The following is a 24,800-nucleotide window of genomic DNA, read 5'->3' as shown; positions in this document are numbered from 1 at the left end:
AGGTTGACCCGGCCCCTCCCACGTGCAGTTTCCAGGTTAGCGATGTGATCTACACACTAAAGTCCAGCAGCACTTCCTCAGCAGCAGCGCTGCAGGGCTCTCCACGCAGCTCATGTTCTCTTAGATGACAGAGGCACTCCCCAGTAATTGTTGCACTTTTCACTTTTCTAAACAGTGGAAAACAACCACAAGCCAGGCCGATTGGGTGCTACCTAACCCACTTCTGGTTAGTGTACAGAGTCGCAGAGTGGCTGAAGCTAGAAGAGAACTCTGAAGGCCATCTGGTACACCCTCCCTGCTCAAGCAGGACCATGCTCTCAGATGGCTCTCGAATACACCCAAGAACGGAGACACCACAACCTCTGTGGGCAACCTATCCTGTTGCTCAGTCAGAGTGAAGTCATGCTTCCTGACGCTCAGGAGGATCCTCTTGTGTTTCAGTGGTGCCCGGTACCAGGACAGCACAGAAAAGAGGCTGTCTCTGTCCTCTTTGCACCGCCCCTTCAGGTATTCATGTACATTGATGATATTCCCCTGAGCCTCCCCTTCTTCAGGCTGCACTGTCCCAGCTCTCCCCGCCTTTCCTCCTTCGAGAGGTGCTCCAGTCCCCTGACCATTTTTGTGGCTCTTTGTTGGACTCTCTGCAGTAACTCCACCTCCTTCTTGTACAGAGGAGCCCAGAACTGGATACAACACTCCAAGTATGGCATCGCCAAGTGTGATGAGGAGAGAGGAAGGATCACGTCCCTCAATGTGGTAGCAACACCCCTCTTTAAGGCAGCCCAGGATACCAGCACACTCCACTACAAGCCCAGTTTGGAAGGTCATTCCTAGCCTTTCAGATTTTTTTTTTTTTTTTTGCTGTTTTACTCAGTGGAGTTCATTGACGTATTTCTTTTAACCACCTTTATGAACAAATCAACATAGTCTGAAAAGCCTGCCCTATTATATTGCTATGAATGAACAGTTATGCATGTACTGCAATACAGACATTACTCTGAAGTTTACTCTGTGCTCCTTGACAATGTGAGCTTGAAAAATTGCTACTACCTTGCAAGTTTTGTTTTGTTTTGTTTTCCCATAAGGGTACAATTTTGGCAAAATGTAATAGCTGTTGAGATCTGATGGCATAGCTTTTCTGCTGCATTGGAAGAGGCCAGTCAGAAACTTGACTGTTGCTGAGCAAGTTTCATACCAGTTTTCATGCTACATTTACCTATTATCTCCTTTAAATTCTACAGGTTTGTCCCTCTGCTATCAGAGCACAGCCAGGTGAACAGTGCTTCAAAGACTGTTGCAGGAAGAACGGCTGAAGTCATAACACACACCAATATGGTCAGATCATGCTCTCTCTTTATTACCCGAATAGCCTGACTCTTACAGCAAATTTAGCAGGGGCGGATAGCGTTTCACACAAGATTATTGTTCGAAAGCACTCAGACAAAACAACTGCAAGAAAACTACCCCACCTGCAAGAAAACAACCCCCTTGTGATTAGCAGTCACGTAGATCTTGTCCTTGAAGAAATGCCATCTGCTTGCAACATTATTTTTAATTCCTCAATCGGGCGATAGAAGAACATCTTTATGGCAACTCTTCGTAGTCATCCTGGTAGCTTGGTTTGCTCAGCTGCAGCAAGTGGTGGCCTCCCTGCAGCTTCAAAAATTCCTCAACAAAAGACCTTGGCTTCTGCAGTAGCTTACCTGAAATATTAGGACTCTGATCCTTTGGCTGATGAGGAATCTTGAATCCATGTTTAATTCTTTTAAGCCTGGATATACACAAATGCATCTTCATTGTTTTTTCTTTCATGCATTACTGATGACAAAACTGGTTTGCTGCTTATATTCATCCACTGCAAATTTGCTTCTGAATACTTAACAGAATCAAACTGTAGTTCCTCCACCAACATATTGATGGCTTGTTTTCTTAGCCACTTCTACATGGGGTATAACCTTATCTTTCGGATCATTTCACAGATGCTTTGATCTGCACCTGAATTTACAGCAACAGAAAAAAATGTTGTTCTCCAAGATGTAAAGCACACCCGTTTATGGTCCTTTCCTGTGGCTGCTGAGCCATCATTTCCTTCTTTTTCCTAACAGCTGTGACTTTTGGTATTTGAGATGTAACCATGAGTCTCCTGAATACACGAGGTTTCTGAGTTAATGACCTGAGAATGTTTGGATTGTCAGAGGCTCTCCCCAAATACTTTAGCCTCCAAGGACAGGATGCTAGTCAATACCTTAACTTTAGAAAAAAGCAGTGATGGTGACTCACTCTGTTTCTCTGGCAAGCTCAACTAGAAATGTTTTATTCCCGTGGTGCTTCTTAAATTTACAGAGGAACAACAGCATCACAGATGAGCCAATGCATACTATGTTATTTTTGATTAAACTATTTTTGGAGCTCTATCATTAAGACTTTTTTTTTTTTTTCATTTATACAAAGCGAAATGGAGTACCCTAAAGGACAACAAGAAACGGACCACGGGCCTTAAAATTGCATTTGATTAATCATTCCTTTCAGACTTGAGCTGTCCCTGCTGGCTTCCTGTAACCTTCGACGTGCTCTGCAATACACTTGGAAAACTCCGCGAGGTTTCCACGCTGCCAATTCCTAAGTAGGACAGGCCAACACAAGCACAGAACGCCGTGCCTCGGCGCAATCGGTTAGCTCCGTTTTTTTAAAGGCACAGAATTGCCCGAGACAGCTACTGCAGAACATGCCCTCCTCCCCAGGGCTCCCTGCAGCCGCTGCGGGGCACGCTCGATAAGGGCCTTTCAGCTATTCCGCTTCAACCTCTGGTCACGACGAAGCACGTAAAGCTGACGAGGCGACGTGCACCTCCGCGGTAACCACGCAGACAAAAAAAAAGGCTTGGTGGAGCGGGAAGAGCAGGAAACAAGCTGAAAAAAAAAAAAAAAAAAAAAAAAAGAGAGAGAAAAAAAAAAAACAAAAAACAAACAAACAAACAAAACTCTGCCAAGGGCTTTGGGGAGGGCTCGGGGGGGCGGGGAGCTGCTGAGGCCGGTACCGGCATGGGCGGAGCCGTGAGGGGGGACCCGTGAGGCGCCCGCCCCCAACGGCCGCCAACGGCCGCCAACGGCCCGGCACGCGCCCGCCCCGGCATGCCCCGCGCACCGCGTCCGAGGGCCGGGGGCCGGGGTGAGCGCGAGGGGCGGGGCGGAGGAGGGGGCGGGGCGGAGGGCGGGGCGGCCAGCCAATGGCGGGAGGTCCCGCCGCGGGTGGGCGGGGCCGGCGCCGAGTTGCCGCAGCGCCGCCGCCGCCGCTTGTAAACAGAGCCCTCGGCCCACGTGACGCGGCGGTACCTGCGCGGCGGGCGGCGGGCGGGCGGGCATTGTCCGCCGGCAGCGCGGCGCGGCGGGCGGGCGGGAGGAGGGCGCTGCGCCGGCACCGCGCGACGCTGCCTCACCTCACCTTAACCCAACCCCCCCCGCACCCCCTCATCCTTCCTCCTCCTCCTCCTGCTGCTCTTCCTCCTCCTCCTCCTCGCCGTCCTCCCTCCCTCCCTCCCCCGCCCCGCCGCTGCGGCCCCCCGGAGCGCCCGCCCTAAGATGGCTGATGGTGGGCGGTGAGGCGCCGCGCGGGGCTGCGGGCCGGCCGGCGAGAAGCGGGGGCGGCTGAGGCGCGGCACAGCCCGGCGGAGCACGGCACGGCCCCGGGTCCGGGTCCGGGTCCGGGTCCGCGCAGCAGCAGCACCATGTCCGCCTTCGCGCTGGAGGAGACGCTGGAGGCCGACTGGGTGGCCGTGAGGCCGCACGCCTTCCAGGAGCGCGAGAAGCACAAGTTCGTCTTCATCGTAGCCTGGAACGAGATCGAGGGCAAGTTCGCCATCACCTGCCACAACCGCACGGCGCAGCGGCAGCGCAGCGGCTCCCGCGACGTGCGGCGGGCCGGGGCCGAGGCCGAGGCCGGGGCCGGGGCCGCCCCCAAGGCGCTGCGCAGGGGCCCGGCCTGCGGCGCCGACCCCCCCGTGCCGGCCCGGGGCTCGCTGCGTGCCCGCAGGCCGGCGGTGGAGGACATCGAGGTGCTGGAGCTGGGCCGGGAGGAGGCGGCCGGCTCGCTGTCGCTGTCGTCGTCGCCGCCGGTGTCCGAGCCGGCCGCTGCCGACGCGGAGCCGGCGGGGGAGGAGTGCAGCTGGGCCGGGCTGTTCTCCTTCCAGGACCTGCGGGCCGTGCACCAGCAGCTGTGCTCGGTGAACTCGGAGCTGGAGCCCTACCTGCCCGCCTTCCCCGAGGAGCCCTCCGGTATGTGGACGGTGCTGTTCGGGGCCCCCGAGCTGTCCGAGCAGGAGATGGACGCGCTCTGCTACAAGCTGCAGGTCTACTTGGTGCACTGCCTGGACACCTGCGGCTGGAAGATCCTCTCGCAGGTGCTCTTCACCGAGACGGACGACCCCGAAGAGTACTACGAGAGCCTGAGCGAGCTGCGGCAGAAGGGGTACGAGGAGGTGCTGCAGCGGGCCCGCAGGCGGATCCAGGAGGTGAGGCTGCTGTGCTCGGTCCCGGTCTCTGTGCCTTTTCCTTACGCTCTGACATCTTCTGTAGTTGTTCTCCCCAGCTACTCCTCCCCGCCTCTGTAGAACTGATCGAGCCATAAGAGACACACACACAAAAACAAACAAACAAACAAAACAGGAAAACTATCTAGTTGGTTTTTTTTTGTTTGTTTGTTTGCTTGTTTTTTGATGCTTTGAGAATCTCAGTAAGAAACCAGGACTTAACCTTTCCAAGGGGTCTAGGGCCAGGATTTAAGAATGTGTAGATTCCTCGCGCTATCTCAGCATGGCTCCCTACTTTACTCTGTGCGATCAAATGTTCACAAATGTCTACAAGAATCTCCAGGACTTGGCAGTGTCTTGCTGCCAGATTCTTGTTGTTGCGTTGCTTTGCAGCAGGATGTGTTGGAGTCTGAATTCTCCTGTTTAATAGGAGCAGCAACATGTGGTGTTTATTTTGACAGTACAATTTAGGCACTCGAGGCCAAAAAAGCTCTAGGTTTTTACAGGCTCTGGGTGCTGAATCTGGTATTTCAAGTGAGATGATGTCTTCTGGTGGAATTGGCATAAATACAACTTTTGTTCGTTCTTGGTTGGGATTTCAAAAAGAAAGCTATCTAATCTCAGCGAGGATTTACTGCGTTGACATTGCTGGAGTCTGACAGGTCTTGGATGTTTCAGGACTTGAGTGTTTCAGGATGTTTCATCCCGCTTCCCCATACCCATACTCTGTTTAGACAGAAGCAGTTGAGAAGGTTGATTCCATTAACTTCTTACATCAATGTGTAAGATTTTTTTCACATACTTGTGTGCTGAGTTGTATGAGGACCCAGACTTTCCCAGTTAAAAAAAAAAAAAAAAAAAAAAGACGTTTACATTTGTTTTTATGCTCCTGTGGCCTTGGATCAGGATGCACCCAGAGTACATCTAGGTGTGACTGTGGATGAATCAGGTTATGGAATCTGGGGTTTTTGCAAACGCTCTCTAAACTTTGTTGTATCACTGTAAATCAAGTTGGGTTGCTTCAGCTGCCCCCTTATATTCTTCCAGGATTGCGTGTTCAAAAACTGTGTGATGGTGAATTTTTTTTTTTTTTTTTTTTCCCTGGTGGAGTATGAGCATATGTGCTTGCTGTCTGTTTTGATGGCATAGCTTTGGGTCTTTGTAGGATTCTGTCTCAGCTTTTCCATAGTGACTGAAGCTACAGAGTACGAGAAAACTGTTGTCAGTGATGAAATCACGATAAGGGCATCTCAGTGTAGCATTTTCAGGTACAAGCTTATTTCCAAACTGTAACATTAGGATATGTCATGGGAAAACAAAAAGGAAGAAAAACCACAAATAGCTATTGAAAGGGGAGAATTCAACCTCATTAATTTTTCTGTACTACAGGTAATTTGTCTAATAGTGTTCTGCAGTAGTCTTAGTCCAGAGAATGTGAAAGCGTATCATTGTCTACTTCTTTCTTTGGATACATGAATGCTTGGTTGTATGTACTTAAATTAATTTGGCCCTCAGCTGAGCAGTTTTTGGTCAGGACGAGAGAAGTTCCTGTTAAACATCGAGTTTTGGAACTGGCTATTGAACTCAGCGCGTAGTGCTTCTGAAGAAACACTGATTCAGAATTACTGTGCAAGAACTATTTATTTGTTTCTTGAAGAATTTCAACTTCTGTTTTGTTAGGACCAATGCTATGGTCAAAAATTAAATCAGGTATTAGTAGGCAATGAAAGCTTTATCATAGTCAACCCACCGTTCTCTGTTAACATTGAGAACTTGGAGGAGTCAAAATGGCAGAATGTATTTGTGCATTTGACTACAGTACAACCTTCCTTTCCAATGGCAAACAATCCTAGCATGCCTCAAGTCAGTACAGCTGTACTTCTGTCACTGTTCATGATGTAAATCGATCCTTCTTTAATTAAAGGTAGTTCATCTTTAAGAAAAGAAACCAATTGAATGACCTGCTTGACCCTTTTGGCTCTCAGGTTTCTCTTTCCCTTACCTGTTAGTGGTTTGTATGGTCCATAATGTCTTCCTTTCAGGCAAATACTGATGTTGCTTGTCATTGAATTCTAAGCAAATGAAGCAGTGGGTGATGGGTACCGCCAGGTATTTCTGAAGGAAAGGTTTTTCATACTTTCAAGCAGAACCTACTGAATCAATGCTTTGTCTCTCATTTTAATTTACTTTTCCATCTGTACTTGAAGCCTGCCTGTTAGCTGTTCGGAATGTTGGTTTCCGGCAATTTTAAACAATTTTACCTCTCTTAAGAGAACTTCTGAGGAAAAGGGGCAGGACTTGGCACTGGCAACTGAAATAGTATGAAGGAGCATAATAAGTATAGAGGGTTTTCATGCATGTAGAGTTGTGTAAAATACAAGTTTAGAACTCCAAGATTTTGGCTTAACTTTTTAAGATATACAGGAAATAATTATAAAACCCAGAAGTGTATCTTTATCCAGGACAGTTATTCTCTGTGCAGTTACAGTATTATTTATGAAGTGCTTGTAGTTTCTGTTGATCATGGTCTTTGGGGTGGAGAAGCAAAGAGAGCAACAAAACCTCTCATGCTCATTGTTTCAGCATCCCCTGTTTGGCCATTTGTTGCTTTCCGTAAGTTACACACAAGCAAGTTTATTTTCACAGCAGTTAATAATTGTTGCTTTTTGTAATAGGCATTTTTATCATTGTCTCAATTATAAAACTTTAATAGGCCAGAAGAATGTTACAAGTAAAAACAGATCCAAGATGAGAAAGCTCCTCTGCAAGTATTTCTATATGACATGAAATTAATTTCTTCTGCATAATTTGCAGTTTAAAATTAGCACGTCTTTTATTAAAACACACAACAATTCTGGAATAATTTAGAAACAGTAAATTTATGCTACAGTGAAGCTATGTTACAGTAAATACATGTATCTAAAAGAATACATGTGAGTGTAGTAGTATCTAAGATGGTATTGTATCTCTGCTTTGTTGGCAAAAGGTTGAATGTAGTCACAGTATTACTGGATAAAAACTGCAGTTATTAAAAACTATGGTTAAGGCGATTTGTTAGCATAGTCATGCCAACAAACGCATTTTTTCTATGGTTATCTTTTTACTTGCTCCTGCATAGCAAGTTGTGAACATGGGAACCCTGTCTTTACATTTCACGCTTAGTTCAGCATCTTTGAATTAGTAGTACAAATGAATCTCTCTTTTTCCTTAGAGTTTTAATTGCTATAGCATCATGAAATTTGGCAGGTAATAGTCAATAGCTATTGACTACTGAGTGCTAGTTATAAGACTAGTCACAGACTTGCTTTTGTTTTGCTGCTTCTCTAGGAATTCTTGTGTCTGTAGGCAGACTCTTGAAAGACTACTTTGCGTATCTGTTTTCTGTGCGTTCTTCTGAGTTCTTTTAATATAAGAGCTCAGAAAAAAACTCTTAGTAGTTGATTAAACTCTAAAGAAATTCTGGGAACCTTATTTTCAGCGGCTAACTTAAGAATGCCTTGGGAGTGGCAGTGTCCTTGCCCTGTATAGTGGACTATCTTACTAAGCACCAGAGTAGCCCTGCAAATTTTTATGTTGGTTGGCTTAGTTTCCTTTTGACTCAAAGGGTTAGAAAGGTTATGAAAAAATAATGTCCAAGTCATTTACATGTTTTGTTATAGTAACAACTTCTTTATAAGAAGATTTTTTTTTTTTTACAGAAAGCTGTTTTGCTATTTTCTTTCAAATTAGTGTATATATATATATATAATTTTTGAAGATACTTTTGCACAGCTTTAGTAGGGGAACATTGTTTTCAATGAGTGAAACGTGACTGTCAAATCACACAGATGAGTAAGTATTGGCTCACGTGTAAATCAAAGGATCTCACGTGCTTTCCAAAGGCACTGTCAAATATTTTTATTTACAAGAAAAAAATGTAAATAGTATCCATAGGTTATTGTTTTGTTATTCTGATATTTCAGTGAAAAATAATAGTTGCGGTAGTCTTAGTAACTTGTCTTTATTTTCTTGCTTCTGACCATGTGTGTTCAGTTCTAAAGTAAGCGTATATATGGTAGGTAGTGAGGCACTCTATGAAAAATTAAAGTTTTCCAGAGGTGAGGTGACCTCTCCCTATTCAGTGATCTACTCCTAAGCACAATGTGATTTAAAGAGAGACTTTGACATCAAGGTGTTAAATAATCCAAGAGTAATACAAAACAGTACAAAAAAGTATTCAGTGATGCAAAAATTAGATACTAGCAGTGGTGTTCCCTTCAAAACCAGTGAAACATCTCTATGCAAGAGGCAAAGAATCCTGGATGTTAACTACAACAGCTAGATCTAGAAGACACACAAGGTGTTTCATGAGGGAACAGAACACCAGTTCAAATTTAAACTAGGGTGCGCGGAAGATTAAAATACGATATACTGTAGATTATTGTTACTATTATTACTTCTCTATCTCTGTTGAAATTAATAGAGCAGGGTTAATTATTAATTACTGCTCAGCAATAGTCTAGGGCATTCTGGAAATCCAAGCTTATTTCTGTTTGAAAGCTGTTTTCATGCACTCATCAGTTGTAGTGGTTAACACTTGTTTGTGGTACAACTACTTTAATTCACTCCTAAATGCTCTGTAAATAAGCCGTCTAACCAATGTACTGCTACGATAAGTTAATAGTAACCAAAATATAATATGGCAGCAGCTGTAGGGCATGCTCTATAGAACAGGTAAGTAGTCTTCACCTTCCTAAGAAACAGATGCGTGGTAATAGTACTCTGCCTAGTACTTCTGTCGCCGAACCAAAGACTTTTTTTTCCCCTCAGTGTTAAACCTTGCCAGCCATCATCTTTTTTATGTATCTAATCTGCAATTGGAGCTATTAGCAGTTAGGTTTGGTTGTTACAAACTGGTCCTCAGTTACTAAATATTTTAAAGGCCTGGCATTTTAGTGGTTGGAAGTTCATACCTGACTCATTCTGCAAGCATCAAACACTGGTGAGGATACCATGACACATTTTCAGATAAGCAGAATGAAGCATGGAGAGGTTGCCACACTTTTCTGTGAATAATAAAAATTTAAGTCACGCTTAGAATGAATTCTGTGAATGTAAATAAATGTTACAAGTTAACCACTCTATGATGGGATACCACTGAAAGGCAGGGAGCTGACGTAGAGAAGGCTGTATCATTTGAGATGCTCGGTCCTCGTTGCGGCAAGGATAAATAAATACTGTAACAACTTAATCATATGGTGGACTTAAAATTGCTGAAAGTCAAAGCTATTATTGCATACCATTGTAAAACGCATGCTTTAAATTGGCTTCTAGGAATTTAGCATTTAGGGGACATTGACATTACCACAGTCTTCGCTTATCTTAAGCCTGTGAGTTAAACCCTTCCAAGTACTACGCAAAATAACTGTTTACCTTTTAATTGGAGATCTTTTATCTCTCATCCTTCTGTTGGATATCTTCCTGACTAAATGTTTATTTTTTTTTTCTAGTGCCCTTCCATTTTACTTCTCTTTCATAGGTAGCAGCAACTTGCTTTTGATTGCTTATGACTTGCAATTGCAGGTTAATTAAAGTTTTGGGTGGTAGGTTTGTTTTTGTCAATGCTTTGACAAAGACTACTTTGTCAAGACTACTGTGTTGTCTCTTTTTCCAATCTGAGTTTGATACTTCTGGATTTGAAATAATATCTTTTTTTTTCCCTTTTGTAATTCACTTATGGCATGCACATGTAGATAAACTTAATGTGTTTTTCTAGTTTTGCCTTGCTAGTGTGACAAGAGCTAGCTGAAGGTGATGAATACTGCTACTGTATCTGAAAACAGTAGAGAACGTTTAAAACAATACACATTTCTTCAAGATGTATAAATGATATGTGCACAAAGAAAAGGACTTCTGCTTGGAAAGTTCAGTTTCCCTTGACAGAATGCAAGTACAACGTGAAAAATAAAAGTACATTCTATAGAGTATAGCAATACCGATCAGGATGACCCTTAATCAGTAAGCATAGGCTTAATATTTAGAAACTGAACACAGCAGTTTGCCATTCTTATAGTTTTCTGCCCTATCAAAATACCTGGGAGAAATGCAATGTATGCTCTGTTTAACAGTCTGAACACAGGTTGAGGAATCATTTTTGGCTTGTAGTTGAGGAAGTATTCTAATGAAGAGTTTATTTTAGAGATAGACTTTACTTTTAAAAGTTGTTGCCTAGTAGGCAGGTGTAGCATTTTCATGTGCTGGAGTACTTTGACAAGGTGGGCACAACCTATGTGATAAACACTCTGAAACCCATTATGCTCTAGGCAATTCACAGCCTACCTTATTTCTTAGCTTTTAGATACTGTGTTGGGTTGTTTTTTCTTCATATTTACATTATCTTCTTGCATATTTTTCCCCCATTTTACCATTTAGCAATACCGTTTACCATTTTTTAGCATTACTTTCCTTCTCATTCCTGAACTGAATGTCCTCCAGGCCTTCAAGTCAATGCCTTTTAATACTGCTTTCAATATCCAGTAACTTTTTTCTTCTCAGTTTCTTGCTGTGGTAATATAACACAGGTTGGCTTAGAATTGGAAAGCAGATTCTTTCTAATCATTGCACCCTCTTACATTTCTTTCTGTAAGACACAGCTTACTAGTAGATGGTCTTTGAGGTTTATGTTATACTTTATAAACATGATATAGCTTCCACAGAGCTTAAAAAGTCACTCTAAAGCCTTATATTTCAGAAATGGCCAAATCTACCATTTTTCTTCTTTTGGGAGGTGAATTTTTGATCTTAATAGAAACAAATCCTTGTAGTCCACCATGAAACTGCTGTTACTGAAAAGAACTTCAGATAAAGTGGGGACCTGGTGAAACTAAAGATACATATATAAAACTCTTCTTTCAGGAGATGAAAGCTTACCTGTAAGGGGTATGTTGGGGAGAGAAAGAAGACAGGCAGAACGAAAGGGAAGGGAAGGAGAATAAATAAAGGTTTTCTGAAGATACATTTTAACTAACTCAGTTATATTACGTATATATCTGCCCTGTTGCTCAGAATGCTATCTGCTAGATAGCAGTAGAGTAAGGTTGCACCTGTTGATTTAGCAGTTGAGAGTATCTTCTAAATAAGCTCTATCCTCCTCTTCCTCCTGTATTTTCTCCAAAGAAGAATCAACGATTAAGATTTCTTTCTACTAATTCTGCTATGGTTGATAGTGTAATGCCAGTAAGTACTTTTTTGTTTTTTTTTTAGTACCATGCAAAACCAGGAGAAGCAAATGAGCATGTATTGCACTCAGCAGAGGAACCTGCAGCACCTAGTACATTAGTCTAGGTGCAGTGTTGGGCAACTGGAGTGCTCAGAAGTTGCCAGTAACATAACACATGTTACATTGCATCCTCCCTGTATCCTAGAAAGCAAATGAACAGAAAGGTAGCTAAAATAAATAAATTTAATTTTCAAAAACTTGTCACAAGTTGTTAATTTACCTTGTAATAAAAGCATGAAAGTAAGGTATTCTGCTGTTGTAAACCTTCTGCTATGTTAAAAGTGGAGTGTCCAGTTGTTTTGTCCTGCTCTGTCAGTGGTCAGCATGATAGTGCTCTGGGGAAGGGCTAACATACAAGGCCAACAGAATCTGTAGGTTTAACCATGTTATATATACACCAATCTAGATGGTTTTGAGAAAGGGTGCCAGTATACACTGGAACAATTTACTTGAACTAGTCATATGTTTTGCATAGTACTAACATCACTATAACCATTCAGAGCAAAGATCTTGGATAGTTCATTGAAAATCCTCCTCTAAGTGCAATGCTGTTTAATAGCAAACAGGCAAGAATGTTTGAGGAATGGTAATGAAAGAATTCTTGAGCCCTTAAAAGAAGTAATAATATGATCTCATCAGAAATCTGATGTTGGTATCTGCTAGAGTATGGGTTAGTCTCTAAGAATAATTGTTGAAGCCCATGCAAAACTTGATATGAGATCCTAAAGTCTAGAAAATAGTCCAGATTTTTTGGACAGGAGAATGGATGATTTCATAATATCTTCCAGTCATAAATTGCATAAATTAACAGGGGAAATGTGTTTTTGTTTTAATTAGTTCGGTGTTGAAACTTGCCCAATTCCCATCTTCTGAAGAATTTGGGCCTGAAATATAAATCCAAGCCATTATAAGTTTGCCTGAAGACTCCATGAAGAACTTTGAAACAAAGTGCTAGATTTTAACTTGCAACATTTCCACAAATGTCTTGTTTTGTAGCTCTTACTTTTCAACTATGTACATTACTCCTAATAACTTCTTACTAGTGGCACATTTGTGCAGTTTGGATTTTACCTTTTGCTTACGTCCTTCAGCTATAGCAGCCAGAAAGGTGTTTCAATGTGATGACAGCTTCCTAGGCAAGCTAGTTTTTGAAAATCTTCATCTGGAGCTATTGAGAGTAGATATAAATAAATTTCTGCTGTTTAACTACCAATGACTGGTTGCAAAAATTTTGGCATAGGTTGTTTTAAATTAAAAAACCTTTTACTGGTAAGTTCCTATCTTTGGGTTTCCTTTTAATCTTTTTTTTTTTTTTATGGTATTTGTGTAGTAAAACTATGGATTTTTTTTAATGTATAGGGCAGACAAACAATCACAACAATTTGAATGCTTAGTAAGCATTTCTGTGTTTGCTGTTCTTTTTGTCAATTCAGTAGCCCATTTTATTGTTTCTTTTTCCAGTTCTGAAAATTGTTATTTTTTGTGCTACTGTTACAATACTTTTCCAACTGGATTTATTTACTTTTGAAAAACGTTGCTATTGCTCAACTAACGTTAACTAAAATGAGTTGTAGAGCAACTTTTCACATGAGTCTACAAAACCCAAATTGTTGCAGTTTGCTTCTGTAAGGAAGTTATTTTGCCTTTGGAATAGCACAATATTTGTTTATAATTATGATGTCAGAATTTCAAACTGAACCCTTTGTCACTTCAGAGAAGTAAAATTCAGGAAAATATCCATACATGGCAGGACTTCTAAAAATCAGCAGATGTGGAAGAGTTTAGTTAATAGGTAAATTGTATGCATTATTTCAACTGTGTTTTATCATGCTGATTTATCACACATGTATTTTATTTCTTTGTGACATTTAATACATATACCCATATATATTTAATACATACATAATTTCTTTATGAAAACAGGACTAAATCCAGCCCAACTGGGTAACACTGCAGGATACAGGTCTATGATCACCTGATATTAAATTGCTCTCTCCTTAAATGTTATGCTGCTACAGAGGTGAGATAATAGCTTACTATTTGTGTGGTATTTGTTGCTAGAGCAGGAGGAAAAATAGCATGCATGATACAGTGTTTCAGGAGTTTCTTCATACCACAGCCTTTTATTAGTAGCAGTGGACTGTAATAGTGGACTGGATGTTGTATTTTACTTCTAGAAGCTTTAAAAATAGGGTGTAGTCATGTGTAAACCTGTTCCTTTCTTAGGCCTGACTTTATCTGTCTTTCTGTGATTTTACTGTTGTATAAGGTGCTGCAGAGTTAGAAGCAGTATTGAACTACACGAGCCCTGTGAAGCTACACAAAGGGCCATTTCAGTTACACGTCATCTGTTGTCCAAGGTTTAAAGGTGGCTAATCCACCACCCTGCTGAAGAACTGGACATGCTGTAATGCATCGCTTACTGATGCTGAAGATGGGGGTGGGTGGGATCCTCCTGCAGCTTTGTGTGCCTTCCTGTTCTGCATCTCTGTCCTTGATGATTCAGTGCAGCGTAAAACTCAGTAAATTCATCCAAGGGAAGTAGCTCTTTGCCTGGTGCTTAGTTAGCTTGTTGAAGACGTGACAAAGGTAGTGCAAAGGAGGAATGGTGCACCTGAGAGGAGAAAAACGTGGAGCCAAGATGGAGCTGGAAGAAGAGGGGTGGGAAGTGGGATGTACTTTCAGAAAGAGCAAGCTCACCTCAGCTTTAAAAAGTAAATTCAGGCTTACTGGTGCCTGGAACCTGTTGTCATAATGCTTTACTGTCTTTGCATTAGATTAAAAAACCTAACATTAGGCAAATACCTGATTAGTATCAGGCATTTGAGAATATCTGCTGCCATGACAAATGTATTGTAAGATTGGTAAGAGTACTAATCCTTTACTGAATACGTGGGTCCCATGAGTTGACTTCAGCGTGACGATGATAATATACTTATTGTTCCCATCAAATTCTCACATTTGTTTTTGTAGAAGAGTATTTGTTGTTTAGCAGAGTGGGTGTTTCGTTTGTATCCTGTGAGTATCCTGACATTGCAAACCTTACACAGAGAAAAGTGTTTTTTAGAGTAGTGTCGTAATACTTTGTCAATTAAATGTATTCACTGTATGCGAGTATTAGTTGGAGATGGCTGTCAGTTTTGACACTCTTGAATATGTTTTTCTGATGAATAGCGTAGTTCAGAAGCACAGAAAAAGAGGACCAAAAGGACCAAAAATTAATGTATTTTGTGTCACAGCATGAACATGTCTTTAATGTATGTTCTAAATCTTTTTTTTTTTTTTTTGATCGGATTACTGCAGAAAAAGTTACTTAGAACTCATTAGGACATGAATAAAAAACCAGCTCTTTGCCAAGCCTTCAGGGTGAGGTGTTGCCTAGAAGTTTTTTGTTCAAAGTTACCATGTTCCAACTAATCAGTGATTCATTACTGACTTTATCTTTTAGTTATTTTACCCCTTTCCAAGGGGAAGGAGTCCCAGAGTACCATATTAACTTTGAAATAAGGTAACTATTAGATGCCCCTAAGGGGTCTGTCCTGGAACCAGTACAGTTGAACATCCTTACCCATGATACATACAATGGGATTGAGTGCATCCTCAGCAAGCTTGCATATGACACCAAGCTGTGTGGTGCAGTCAATACACCAAAAGGAAGGGATGTCTTCCAGAGCGACCTGGAGCAGGCTGGAGAAGTGGGCCCATGTGATCCTAATCAGGTTCAAGAAGGCAAAGTGCAAGGTGCTGCACCTGGGTCGGGACAATCCTAGACATGAGCACAGACTAGAAGACATCATTGAGAGCAGCCCTGCAGAGAAAGACCTGGGGTTTCTGGTGGGCAAAAAGCTAGACATGAGCCAGCAGTGCGTGCTTGCAGCCCAGAAGGCCAACTGTGACTGGGCTGCACCAACAGAGGGGTGGGCAGCAGGTGGAGGGAGGTGGTTGTGCCCCTCTGCTCTGCCCTTGTGAGGCCCCACCTGGAGTGCTGCATCCACATCTGGGGCCCCCAGCACAAGAAGGATGTGGGGCTGTTAGAGCAGGTCCAGAGGAGGGCCACAAGGATGATCAGAGGGCTGGAGCACCTCTCCTGCACGCTGCGATTGCTGGGACTGTTCAGCCTGGAGAAGAGAAGTCTCAAGGGTGAAGGCTCCAGGGTGACCTTATCACAGCTTTCCAATACTTAAAGGTGGCTTATAAAAAAGGTGGAGAGCAACTTGTCCTGTCATTATCTGACCAAAAAGGGGGAATGGTTTTAAACTATAAGAGGGGAGGTTTAGATGAGAAGTGAAGAGAAAATTCTTCACTCAGAGGGTGGTGAGGCACCAGAACAGGCTGCCCAGAGAAGCTGTGGATGCCCCATCCCTGGAGGTGCTCAAGGCCAGGCTGGATGGGGCTCTGGGCAACCTGGTCTGGTGGGAGGTGTCCCTGCCCATGGCAGGGGGCTGGAACAGCATGGTCCTTAAGGTTCCTTCCAACCTGAGCCACTTTATGTAGGGAATTTGTACCTTTGCTATTCCAAGTAATACACTAAATTCAAATAAATAGCTGGCTTTTAGGGGCATTCATTTGGCATGTAGCATGATTTAAAAGAGCTACAGCTACGTCATAAAGTATGGTAGAGTGATCAGAGATGTACCATTTCTATGTCATCTTAAAACAAAAGCAACTTTACCACACTGTTACACATATCTGTGTCTTGTTCACAGAAAAGGAGATGTGTAGTTTTCACTTGTTGACATCCCCCTGTCGAGCTTTTAGAAGAGATCTAGCATGCTATACTTTGTTGTCAGAGCTGGCAGCTCTAAGTCTGAGCCATGTGATACTCCCATGAGTTATGTATACAGAGTTCTGCTGAGATTTCTATTTAGGATTTTGGGTGGGAGGAGAGAAATGGCATTGTTCAGTAATGTTGCATACATGGAAATAAAGTTTTGGCTCACTTCACTGCATTAAAATACTACTTCATTTTTTTCTTACCCAGTAATTGAGTACTTTTTCTTTTCTGCTGACTTGTTTTACAGGTAGTACATTGAAATGAGGTGCATTTTTGGCAGGCAGTGTAAATGAACTTGACAAAAATAATTTTTACTATCCCAGGAGCTGTTAATCTGAGCATAAATGAAAATAAGTGTTACAACTGAAAAGAGGTCAAGATCACCAGTCAGCACTATGCTGGTCTTAGTCTTAGCCTTCTGGTCGGCTGTCTGCATTTAGGTACTTTAGGTGGTAAAAGACTGTTTTAAACAGGGTTTAAAGAGGATTTAATCGAGTAACTCACCCTATGTGAGCAGTTCTTCACAGCCCTAAAAAGAGAAGTGTGAAACATGTTATGAAAGTATTCCTTTTTGTATCTTGGGTTTTAAAGAACCTGTTTTACTTCTCAAAACCTTTTTGTTGCTGTTTTTTCTTGATGTTGTATGTGTTGCTGTTTGTTTCTTAGAATAGCTGTGAAGTTTGATAAACTTGTTTGTGTGTGTTTGGTTTGATTGTTTTAACTGGCTCAGTCCTTCTATAAACAGCCATTCAGAAACTCCTCCCCAAAATTCAGACAATAACCTTTGCTACACATTGGCATAGACTTGGTATCCCCTATCTTCAAAAGCCTGTTCGAAAAAACTGGACCTTTTGGTCCACTCAGTAGGTAGAGGATTGCTTTATGTACTAATTATAAACTCTGTGATTTCCAAATAAGTTTAATATGTAACTAACTCGTTTGTATCTTTTAATTTTGAGACTGGAAAGATGTAGTGCTGCTTCAAACACTTCTCATTCTGAGCAGTAGTACCTGGCTTATTTATAGTGTCCTGTAACTCCGTATCCTCTTAGATGGTTTATATCTCAACATTAAAAAATATCTTAGATCTGGTTTGGAGAGTCAAGCTTTGGTCTGCTTTGACTGAATTTAGCTGTTATAATAATGCAAGTGGTTCTTTCTGTTTTACATACAAAGCCAAGGCTGTTGATGGCAATGCAATCATACAAACAGAAGTAAGGATTGATCTTTTAACGACCGTGGGTGACATTTCATTACAGGAAAATACATTAAGGAGAGAGGAAAGTAGTTTACCTGTAGAACAGATCTCATGTAATTGAGACTCCTACTCATTACCAGGATATGTATGTGTGCATGTCTTGTGCATGTGTTAAGAAGGTGGTTCTTTGTTTAAAGACAGCTTTAGAAGAGAGAACAGAAACAATTTTAAACCTGTTCTAATGTGAGAGCTTGAAGTAAGTTCAGTTGCTGAAATCTTGCATCCCAATTTTATGTACTCTGGAAGTTTTACTTTGTAACTCATTGTCTGGAATTCATCGTAGTCTATTACAACTGTATCAGCAGGTGGATTAGTTCTGGAAGTGGCAAGTAATACTTCCAGGCATTTGAGAACTTAATAGGAGAGTATCACAGAATCACAGAACATCCTGAATTGGAAGGGACCCATAAGGATCACTAAGTCCAACTTCTGGCACCACACAGGTCTACCTAAAAAGTCAGACCTTATGACTAAGAGCACAGTCCAAACACTTCTTAAACTCCAACAGACTTGGTGCCATGACTACTTCCGAGGGGAGCCTGTTCCAGTGCACAACAGCCTTCTCAGTGAAGAGCCTCTTCCTGATGTCCAGCCTGAACCTCCCCTGCCTCAGCCTGACACCGTTCCCTCGGGTCCTGTCACTGGGCACTAAAGAGAAGAGATCAGCGCCTGCCCCTCCACTTCCCTCATGAGGAAGCTGTAGACCTCAATGAGGTCTCCCCTCAGCCTCCTCTTTTCCAGGCTGAGTAGTGCATTTCTGTAATTATTGTTATTTCAAAAATATGTAAAAGCTTGGGAAGGGACTGAAAAATACATTGTTTGTTTTAGCTAAAATCAGGTATGTGTCATGCTGTAGAGTTTTTACAAATTCCCAAAACAAAATGGGGATAACGGTGAAAGTTTTGGGAATAACAGCAAAGGAAATGTATGAAAAGGCCCTTCACTGATTAAATGAAGCATTGGATTACACCCCCAACTGGTGGCAATTTACACATAATTGCACTGTCTTCTGTAGGGCTTTTTAAAGCTTTATGGACAAAATGTTTTTTTAATTCTGAAGACAGAAATAATCTTTGTTATATAGTTGAAATATGTGCTGTTAAACTGGGGGGGAAAAAAAGCCTGTTTCCTCTGGCTAGAGTCTATCTGCATAATAGTTGCCTAAAATATATGGATTCATTTAGTTGTGAACAATGTAGCATCTGTGAAACATGATTCTTAAAATAAATGCAGTATTCAATGGGTATTGCACTAGTCAGGCCTGTACAGGATATTACTCTACCCTCCTCCACCCACTTCTTTAAATAATTTAATTTTAAAAAGTTGTGGAAGTCAAAATTTCATACCAAGGCTGTTGAAGCAAATGAATGGTAGCACTGAATGTCTGTGTTGAGAATTAATCATCAGTGGGACATAAAATATGCCACAAAACTTGTTCATGTATTTTATGCTAACAGTTTGCAAACTGCACAGTTCGAAGGTACTGGGTTGGTTTAGGCATTTGGCCAGCTTAGCCAATGTCTCCATCTTTCTGAAAGGTAATGGCTGACTTTTTTGTATTTCTAAAACAGCATATCCTCGAGATACTGCCTGCGAGAAAATTGGAATATACAGAGTTAAACAACTTGTGAGACTGTGGAGGGCCAGGTTTGCCTTATGACATTATTAATTCAGTGGATTCTGTGCTAGACCAGCGTTACTGTTATCTGATAGTCCAAGTACTGCCTGGATGGCAGCCAGCTAAGACAAATGCTTCATCTGCCTTGGATCTTTGACAGGAAATCTTCCACCAGACTGCTTTATGGAGCAGGGTGGGAGAGGTCCTCCATGCAGCTGGCAGCTCCATCCATCTGCGATATTAGTGGCCCCTTTAGGACTGGTAGCAGTAAACCAGCCTTCACTCTTCCTTGGGCTTATTAGTCTGTGTCTAGTAGGAGAACCTAAGCTATCAATCTTCTGTTCATACCATGCTGTATCAGTAAAGGGTGTGTTAATCACATCCATTCCAAACAGTGGGACAGAGTAGTTTCAGACTTCCATATTCTCTTAAACATTGCAAATCATAAATGTCAGTTCAAATGCAAGTCATAAATTCTGTGTTGTTTTTCTTTTCGAAAACTGGATCATGTGATACTTCTTCACTCTCTCCTTTCCATCCTGTAGCTTTTAACCCAAGTGGAATTTGAGGCAGCAGTTTTATGGTGTTGACTTGAGAGGATGAAATTTAGGCATGCTTTTGAGCTGATTTGCAGCTTTTGTAGAGGAAGTTAACGTTTAGACATTTCCCCTCAAATGCCACCTGACTGCTTTTTATAAGAATGTGTTAATAGGTGGGTGGGTGTAGTGAGGCTATCTGTAACCTGTGCTTACAGTTCAGTAGCTGTGCTACCTGTTTTGAAGAATATCCCTATCTGATAGCTCTTTCAAGTAACCAAATAAGGTCGTGTTTGGTTGTTTCTAAATCAGCTTTGCAGTTCTGTTATGTCTCTTCTGGTAACTGTAGCTTGAATGAAACTGCATCACCATTTTCATTGGAAAAGATCTTCGTTAGGTGCAGGAAATGGAAAATGGGGATTCTTGTAGGAAGGAAGAAAGGTTGCTCGACTTTTGTTAATTTCAGAATATATGTATTATGTATAAATAATCTGTCCTCACTTGCATGTGTTTTTAAGAGTTTACTCCTTGGGGGTTCGGTGTCTCTGAAGGAGTTGAGGAGCAACTCTAGGTGTGGGACTGGGGGACCCCAGGAGCAGACCCAGTAAAATTGGACAAGACCCTGATATGATGCCCACTTATTTTTTCTATGTGCATGAACTTCGTGATGCTTCTTGACATTATGAAAACTGTTTCTCATTATGGACGTGATTTTCACTGAACAACCAGCTAATCATAAGTAGATGTATGCTGTTAGTGTCCTGAAAATGTATCCGTGCTATACTGATGATCATAAAATTTAAATGGATCTTCACTTCCTGGCACATTTTCACACTGAATTCTGCAAAGTTGTGACTGTTCCAGAATATCAGAACTTTTAGAAAGACCAAAAGATTGATCTGTGGAGGGAGGGGGAAAAAAAGGTACTGTATTGTATTGTTCTGTTCCTGAGATTAGATTACTTAAGGTTCTCCTTTAAGGGTGATAAGTTTTCTCTAGCTGTTCCTTTTTGTTGCTGTGTAGGATATGTTTTGTATTTGTTTTTTTTTTTCAGTATGTTGACGGAGATGATTATAGTTTTGGGACTACAGGTAGAGTAGGAAAAGGCTTGAGTATGGCAGCTCTTTTCTGAGGCACTAGAAACATGCTAGAGGAACTGAGGAAGATGTTGGCTTTGCAGACTAAAGGGTTAAAACTGCTAGAGGACTGGAATAATGCATGAAGTCTGTAGAAACTTAGGAGTCAAACCCAAGAGCATCTGGGATGACTTCTGTCCCTACAATTGCAAGCTAAGGCATGCACATTTTGCCCAGAAAGCTCATTAAAATACTGGTTTTACAGACTGCAAGCCACAGAACACTACCCAGTACTTTCAGTGAGAATTCAAACACCACAGAATATTACGCACCGCTGGAAGACAGGAGAAGGGCAGTGTTCCTGTCTTGCACTAGGTAATGAAATTAGTAGGTAGGTGAAATTGCTTAGGGAATACAGCAGATTGCTGCTGAGAAACATCATATCCATTCTGCACCATCTGTCTGAGACCTCTCTTCTGTGACAAGCCTTGCTGAGGGAAAGCTCTTCTTGGCTTGTTGTTTGACAATCACTTTAATGCTGAACATGTAAATAAAGCTACTGCGAGCCTCCTTGCGTTCTGTCTATAATCTTGGCCAATCTTCAGAGCTTCAAAGGAAGTTGAGGTAGTGTTGCAAGGATCTTTAGAAGCAAACTTTACATCACAAAAAAAAATAAATTTATTCGTTTGGGTAACAAAAGAGCAGATTAATACAAATGTTATGGAACAGAGTAGACACTATGGTAAAATATCATGTTTTGACATTCTTGGCATACAAATGAACCAGATGCCAAAGGACTGTTGATCAAAGCTTTGGTTTCTAATCTGCAGTTCCCTCTGTATTGTCTTCCAGTAATTACACTTTATACAGCTTGGTATACTGAGAATATTTCATGTAGGTTGAGCATCCAGCTTGACTGAACACAGACAAGATAGGAAATGCTTATTCCATGTTATTCCTAATCTATATTAAGTTTACTTAAACTTGGACTGTGAATATATGCTTTTAAGTTGTTGATACAAAGAACAAGAGACCGACTTTAAATATCTGAAAGTTGCGTAAGAGGGGCATTAATTTCAGCTAATCTTGTCTCTGTGAACACATCAAGTACTCCACGTGTCTGGATGGATTAGTTTTAGTTAAACATTTGAATATTCTTTTGGAATATTGGAAATGGTAGAAGACTTCCAGCAACATGTGAGGTCTGCCCAGGCCAATGCCCAAAATAGATGCAAAGCAAACATATAAATTGAAAACATACATCATAGCAAATTTGTAGAAACAAATGAATTTTCCACTTCATAAGAACTAAAGGAAGGAATGGACAGAATCTTCAGATATTGTTTTACATGAATTAAGACATAATTCAAATAAAACAAAGTGGTTTTGTTTTGTTACTATTAAAAGCTTCTGATTTCCTTTTTTTGAAGATATCTAATGGAAACTTTGTGGATTTGAACTTCATGGGTAAACTGTCTAGGGTGAAATGCAGATCACTGTTCTGTTTTGTGTAGATTCTTCTTTCTGTCTGGAGCTGCACTGATACAATAAAGCTCTGTGAGTCTAAAGTAAAAAGGAGGTTTAAAAAAAGCAACTAGAAAGCTCAAAATCTGAATTCTGCTTTGAATTCCCTTTCTTTCCCACCACTCCTTCTCCCCACACAGCTGGAAGCAGGAAACTTTGTGAAGTAGCATATCTGATGAATACATCGTAGATTGTCTAACACTAAGTTGCTTTTTGTGCTCTTTTTGTGCTAATTTTTACTATCTTCTTGAGATCTTTGGAGAGAAGAAATCAAAAGGAGTGCTTCACATTTTGAGTTAAGATTATCAGAGAAATGACCATACTTAACTGGCTAAATTCAAAATATGGGTGGGGTTTAATACATTTTTTTGTTTGGTATATCAGAGTGGTGACTTTAGTCTATCCTCTTCCCTCATTAGTAAAAATGTTTTTAAAAATTTATCACTTTCAGTAGGAATTTTAAGCATATTAATTAAAATTGATACTTTTTTTTTTTTTGTACAGCTTCTGGAGAAACACAAAAACACAGAAAGCATGGTTGAGCTGCTTGAACTGTATCAGATGGAAGATGAAGCCTACAGTAGTCTTGCAGAAGCTACTACGGAGCTCTACCAGTACTTACTACAACCATTCCGAGATATGAGGGAACTTGCAATGCTTAGAAGACAGCAGATAAAGGTATGGTAAAGGTAACTGAACTTCTCATTAATGGGGAAATTGTGCTTTTTATTTACTGTGTACTAATTAGTTCCCTTACTGTGAATATATGCAGTTACAGTTTCTCCACTAACTGCTGACTGTATATTTCTGGTTGCTATGCTCAGAGAAGTGCTTTTGAAGAGAGAGAACATCTTTGACATATGTAACTAACCATTACTTGTTTAACTTTTGTTTGACTTTCGCCTATTTAGCAATGAGTAACTTAAAAATTTGTGATTACTGGGATACTAATACATAAAATAGAGATGCATGCTGTACAGTCTATATGTATCACTGTTAATTACTTTAAAAGATTCTACAGGCAGCTCCTTTTCATTTTAGTTTTCTGAGAATTTGATAAACCATTAGGAGTCAGTAGTTTCCAATCTTACGTTGTGAAATGCTTAAACGTGGAAGTGTTTGAAAGTAGGAAATTTGTTGTAACACATTATTAATTTAGCTCTTTTTCATAGCCAGCTGAAGAATACTACGTTTGGGTGAAACTGTTTTATGACGCATGTGTTTTACTTAAAAATAATTCCCATCTCTTTAGACTCCTTTCTCATCTTTTAAGTGCTTAACCAAAAGGAACAAATGTCCTCTTCACTGTATTGCAGAAGTACTTTTGATAATCATCTGTTCCTTTGCTGTTTATTAGCCTATAGCCTTCTGAATATTTTTAAATCTATATTATGACCTAGGAGCTAAAGTAAGCCCATTTCACGTAATCTGTATTGCAGATGTCAGTTTATCTCAGCTTGGCACCTTACTCAGTTAGCCAAAGTTCATTTTATTTGTTCTGATTCAAAAGATTTTTCTCTGTTTGAGTATAGAATAAGGGAGACAGGCAAGAGGATTTAAGATTCTGAAACTGGTTTTAGTTTGAGCTATTGCTATGTCTAAAAGCAATTTTTTTCCAGAAATTCAGCAATCTGAAACTTTCTCAAAATTTATTAGTGAGATAGTTAATATAAGAATATTTGAACTAAGAATACCTTTTACCAATGAGTGACCAATGTTGTTGTGTAGAGAATTGGGATGAATATTTTTTGGATGTATTATACTGTTGAAAATTATGAACAATACATTTAATAAAAAACCTTCAAATCATGTTGAAATAGCTTCCATTTTATTTGAATTTGTAGAACAGGAAAGGCCTTTTTTTTTTTTTTTTTTTAAACAAAATTGCTCTTTTGTCAAAAAAGGAAGAGGTAAACACTGTATTGCATATAGAACATGAATTGAGTCTTTTCTATTTTCAGCTTCATTGATCTCTTATATTTCAGTTTTAAAGAACTCATTTTTTTCCTTTTTGTGAAATAATAACCTCGGTAAACTAACAAGACATGTTCTGTGGTTTATTACTTTATTTGTACATAGTTGCATCTAATGTACATTAAGTTCTCTTCCTAACTTGGCAATTTGTGAGTTATAAAACTTGGTCATCTGTATTATGTGGTAGAGAAAGATGCCATCTCTTGTTTTTCATTTCATTGTTTGAGAGAAAGCAGTACTTGTATCTATGATGACAA

At 40.8% G+C, this 24,800-nt stretch overlaps 1 protein-coding gene across 2 annotated transcripts in view; it reads left to right on the top strand.

The window, feature by feature from the left end:
- The first annotated feature begins 3,118 nt into the window (after positions 1–3,118).
- The window catches only part of JMY (junction mediating and regulatory protein, p53 cofactor), a 75,380-nt gene continuing 53,698 nt past the window's right edge, over positions 3,119–24,800 (top strand). Inside the window, exons 1-2 of one of the 2 annotated variants that reach the window (XM_084503229.1) lie at positions 3,119–4,507; positions 23,074–23,247. In XM_084503229.1, coding sequence (XP_084359355.1) covers positions 3,725–4,507; positions 23,074–23,247 — 957 coding nt within the window. In that variant the 5' untranslated portion in view covers positions 3,119–3,724. The remainder of the gene's footprint in view (positions 4,508–23,073; positions 23,248–24,800) is intronic. The other variant, XM_084503228.1, reaches the window with a different exon arrangement.

This window comes from Aythya ferina (genome assembly GCF_964211825.1).
Source record: "Aythya ferina genome assembly, chromosome: Z".
NCBI lineage: Eukaryota > Metazoa > Chordata > Aves > Anseriformes > Anatidae > Aythya > Aythya ferina.
This window is presented reverse-complemented; position numbering and strand designations above follow the sequence as displayed.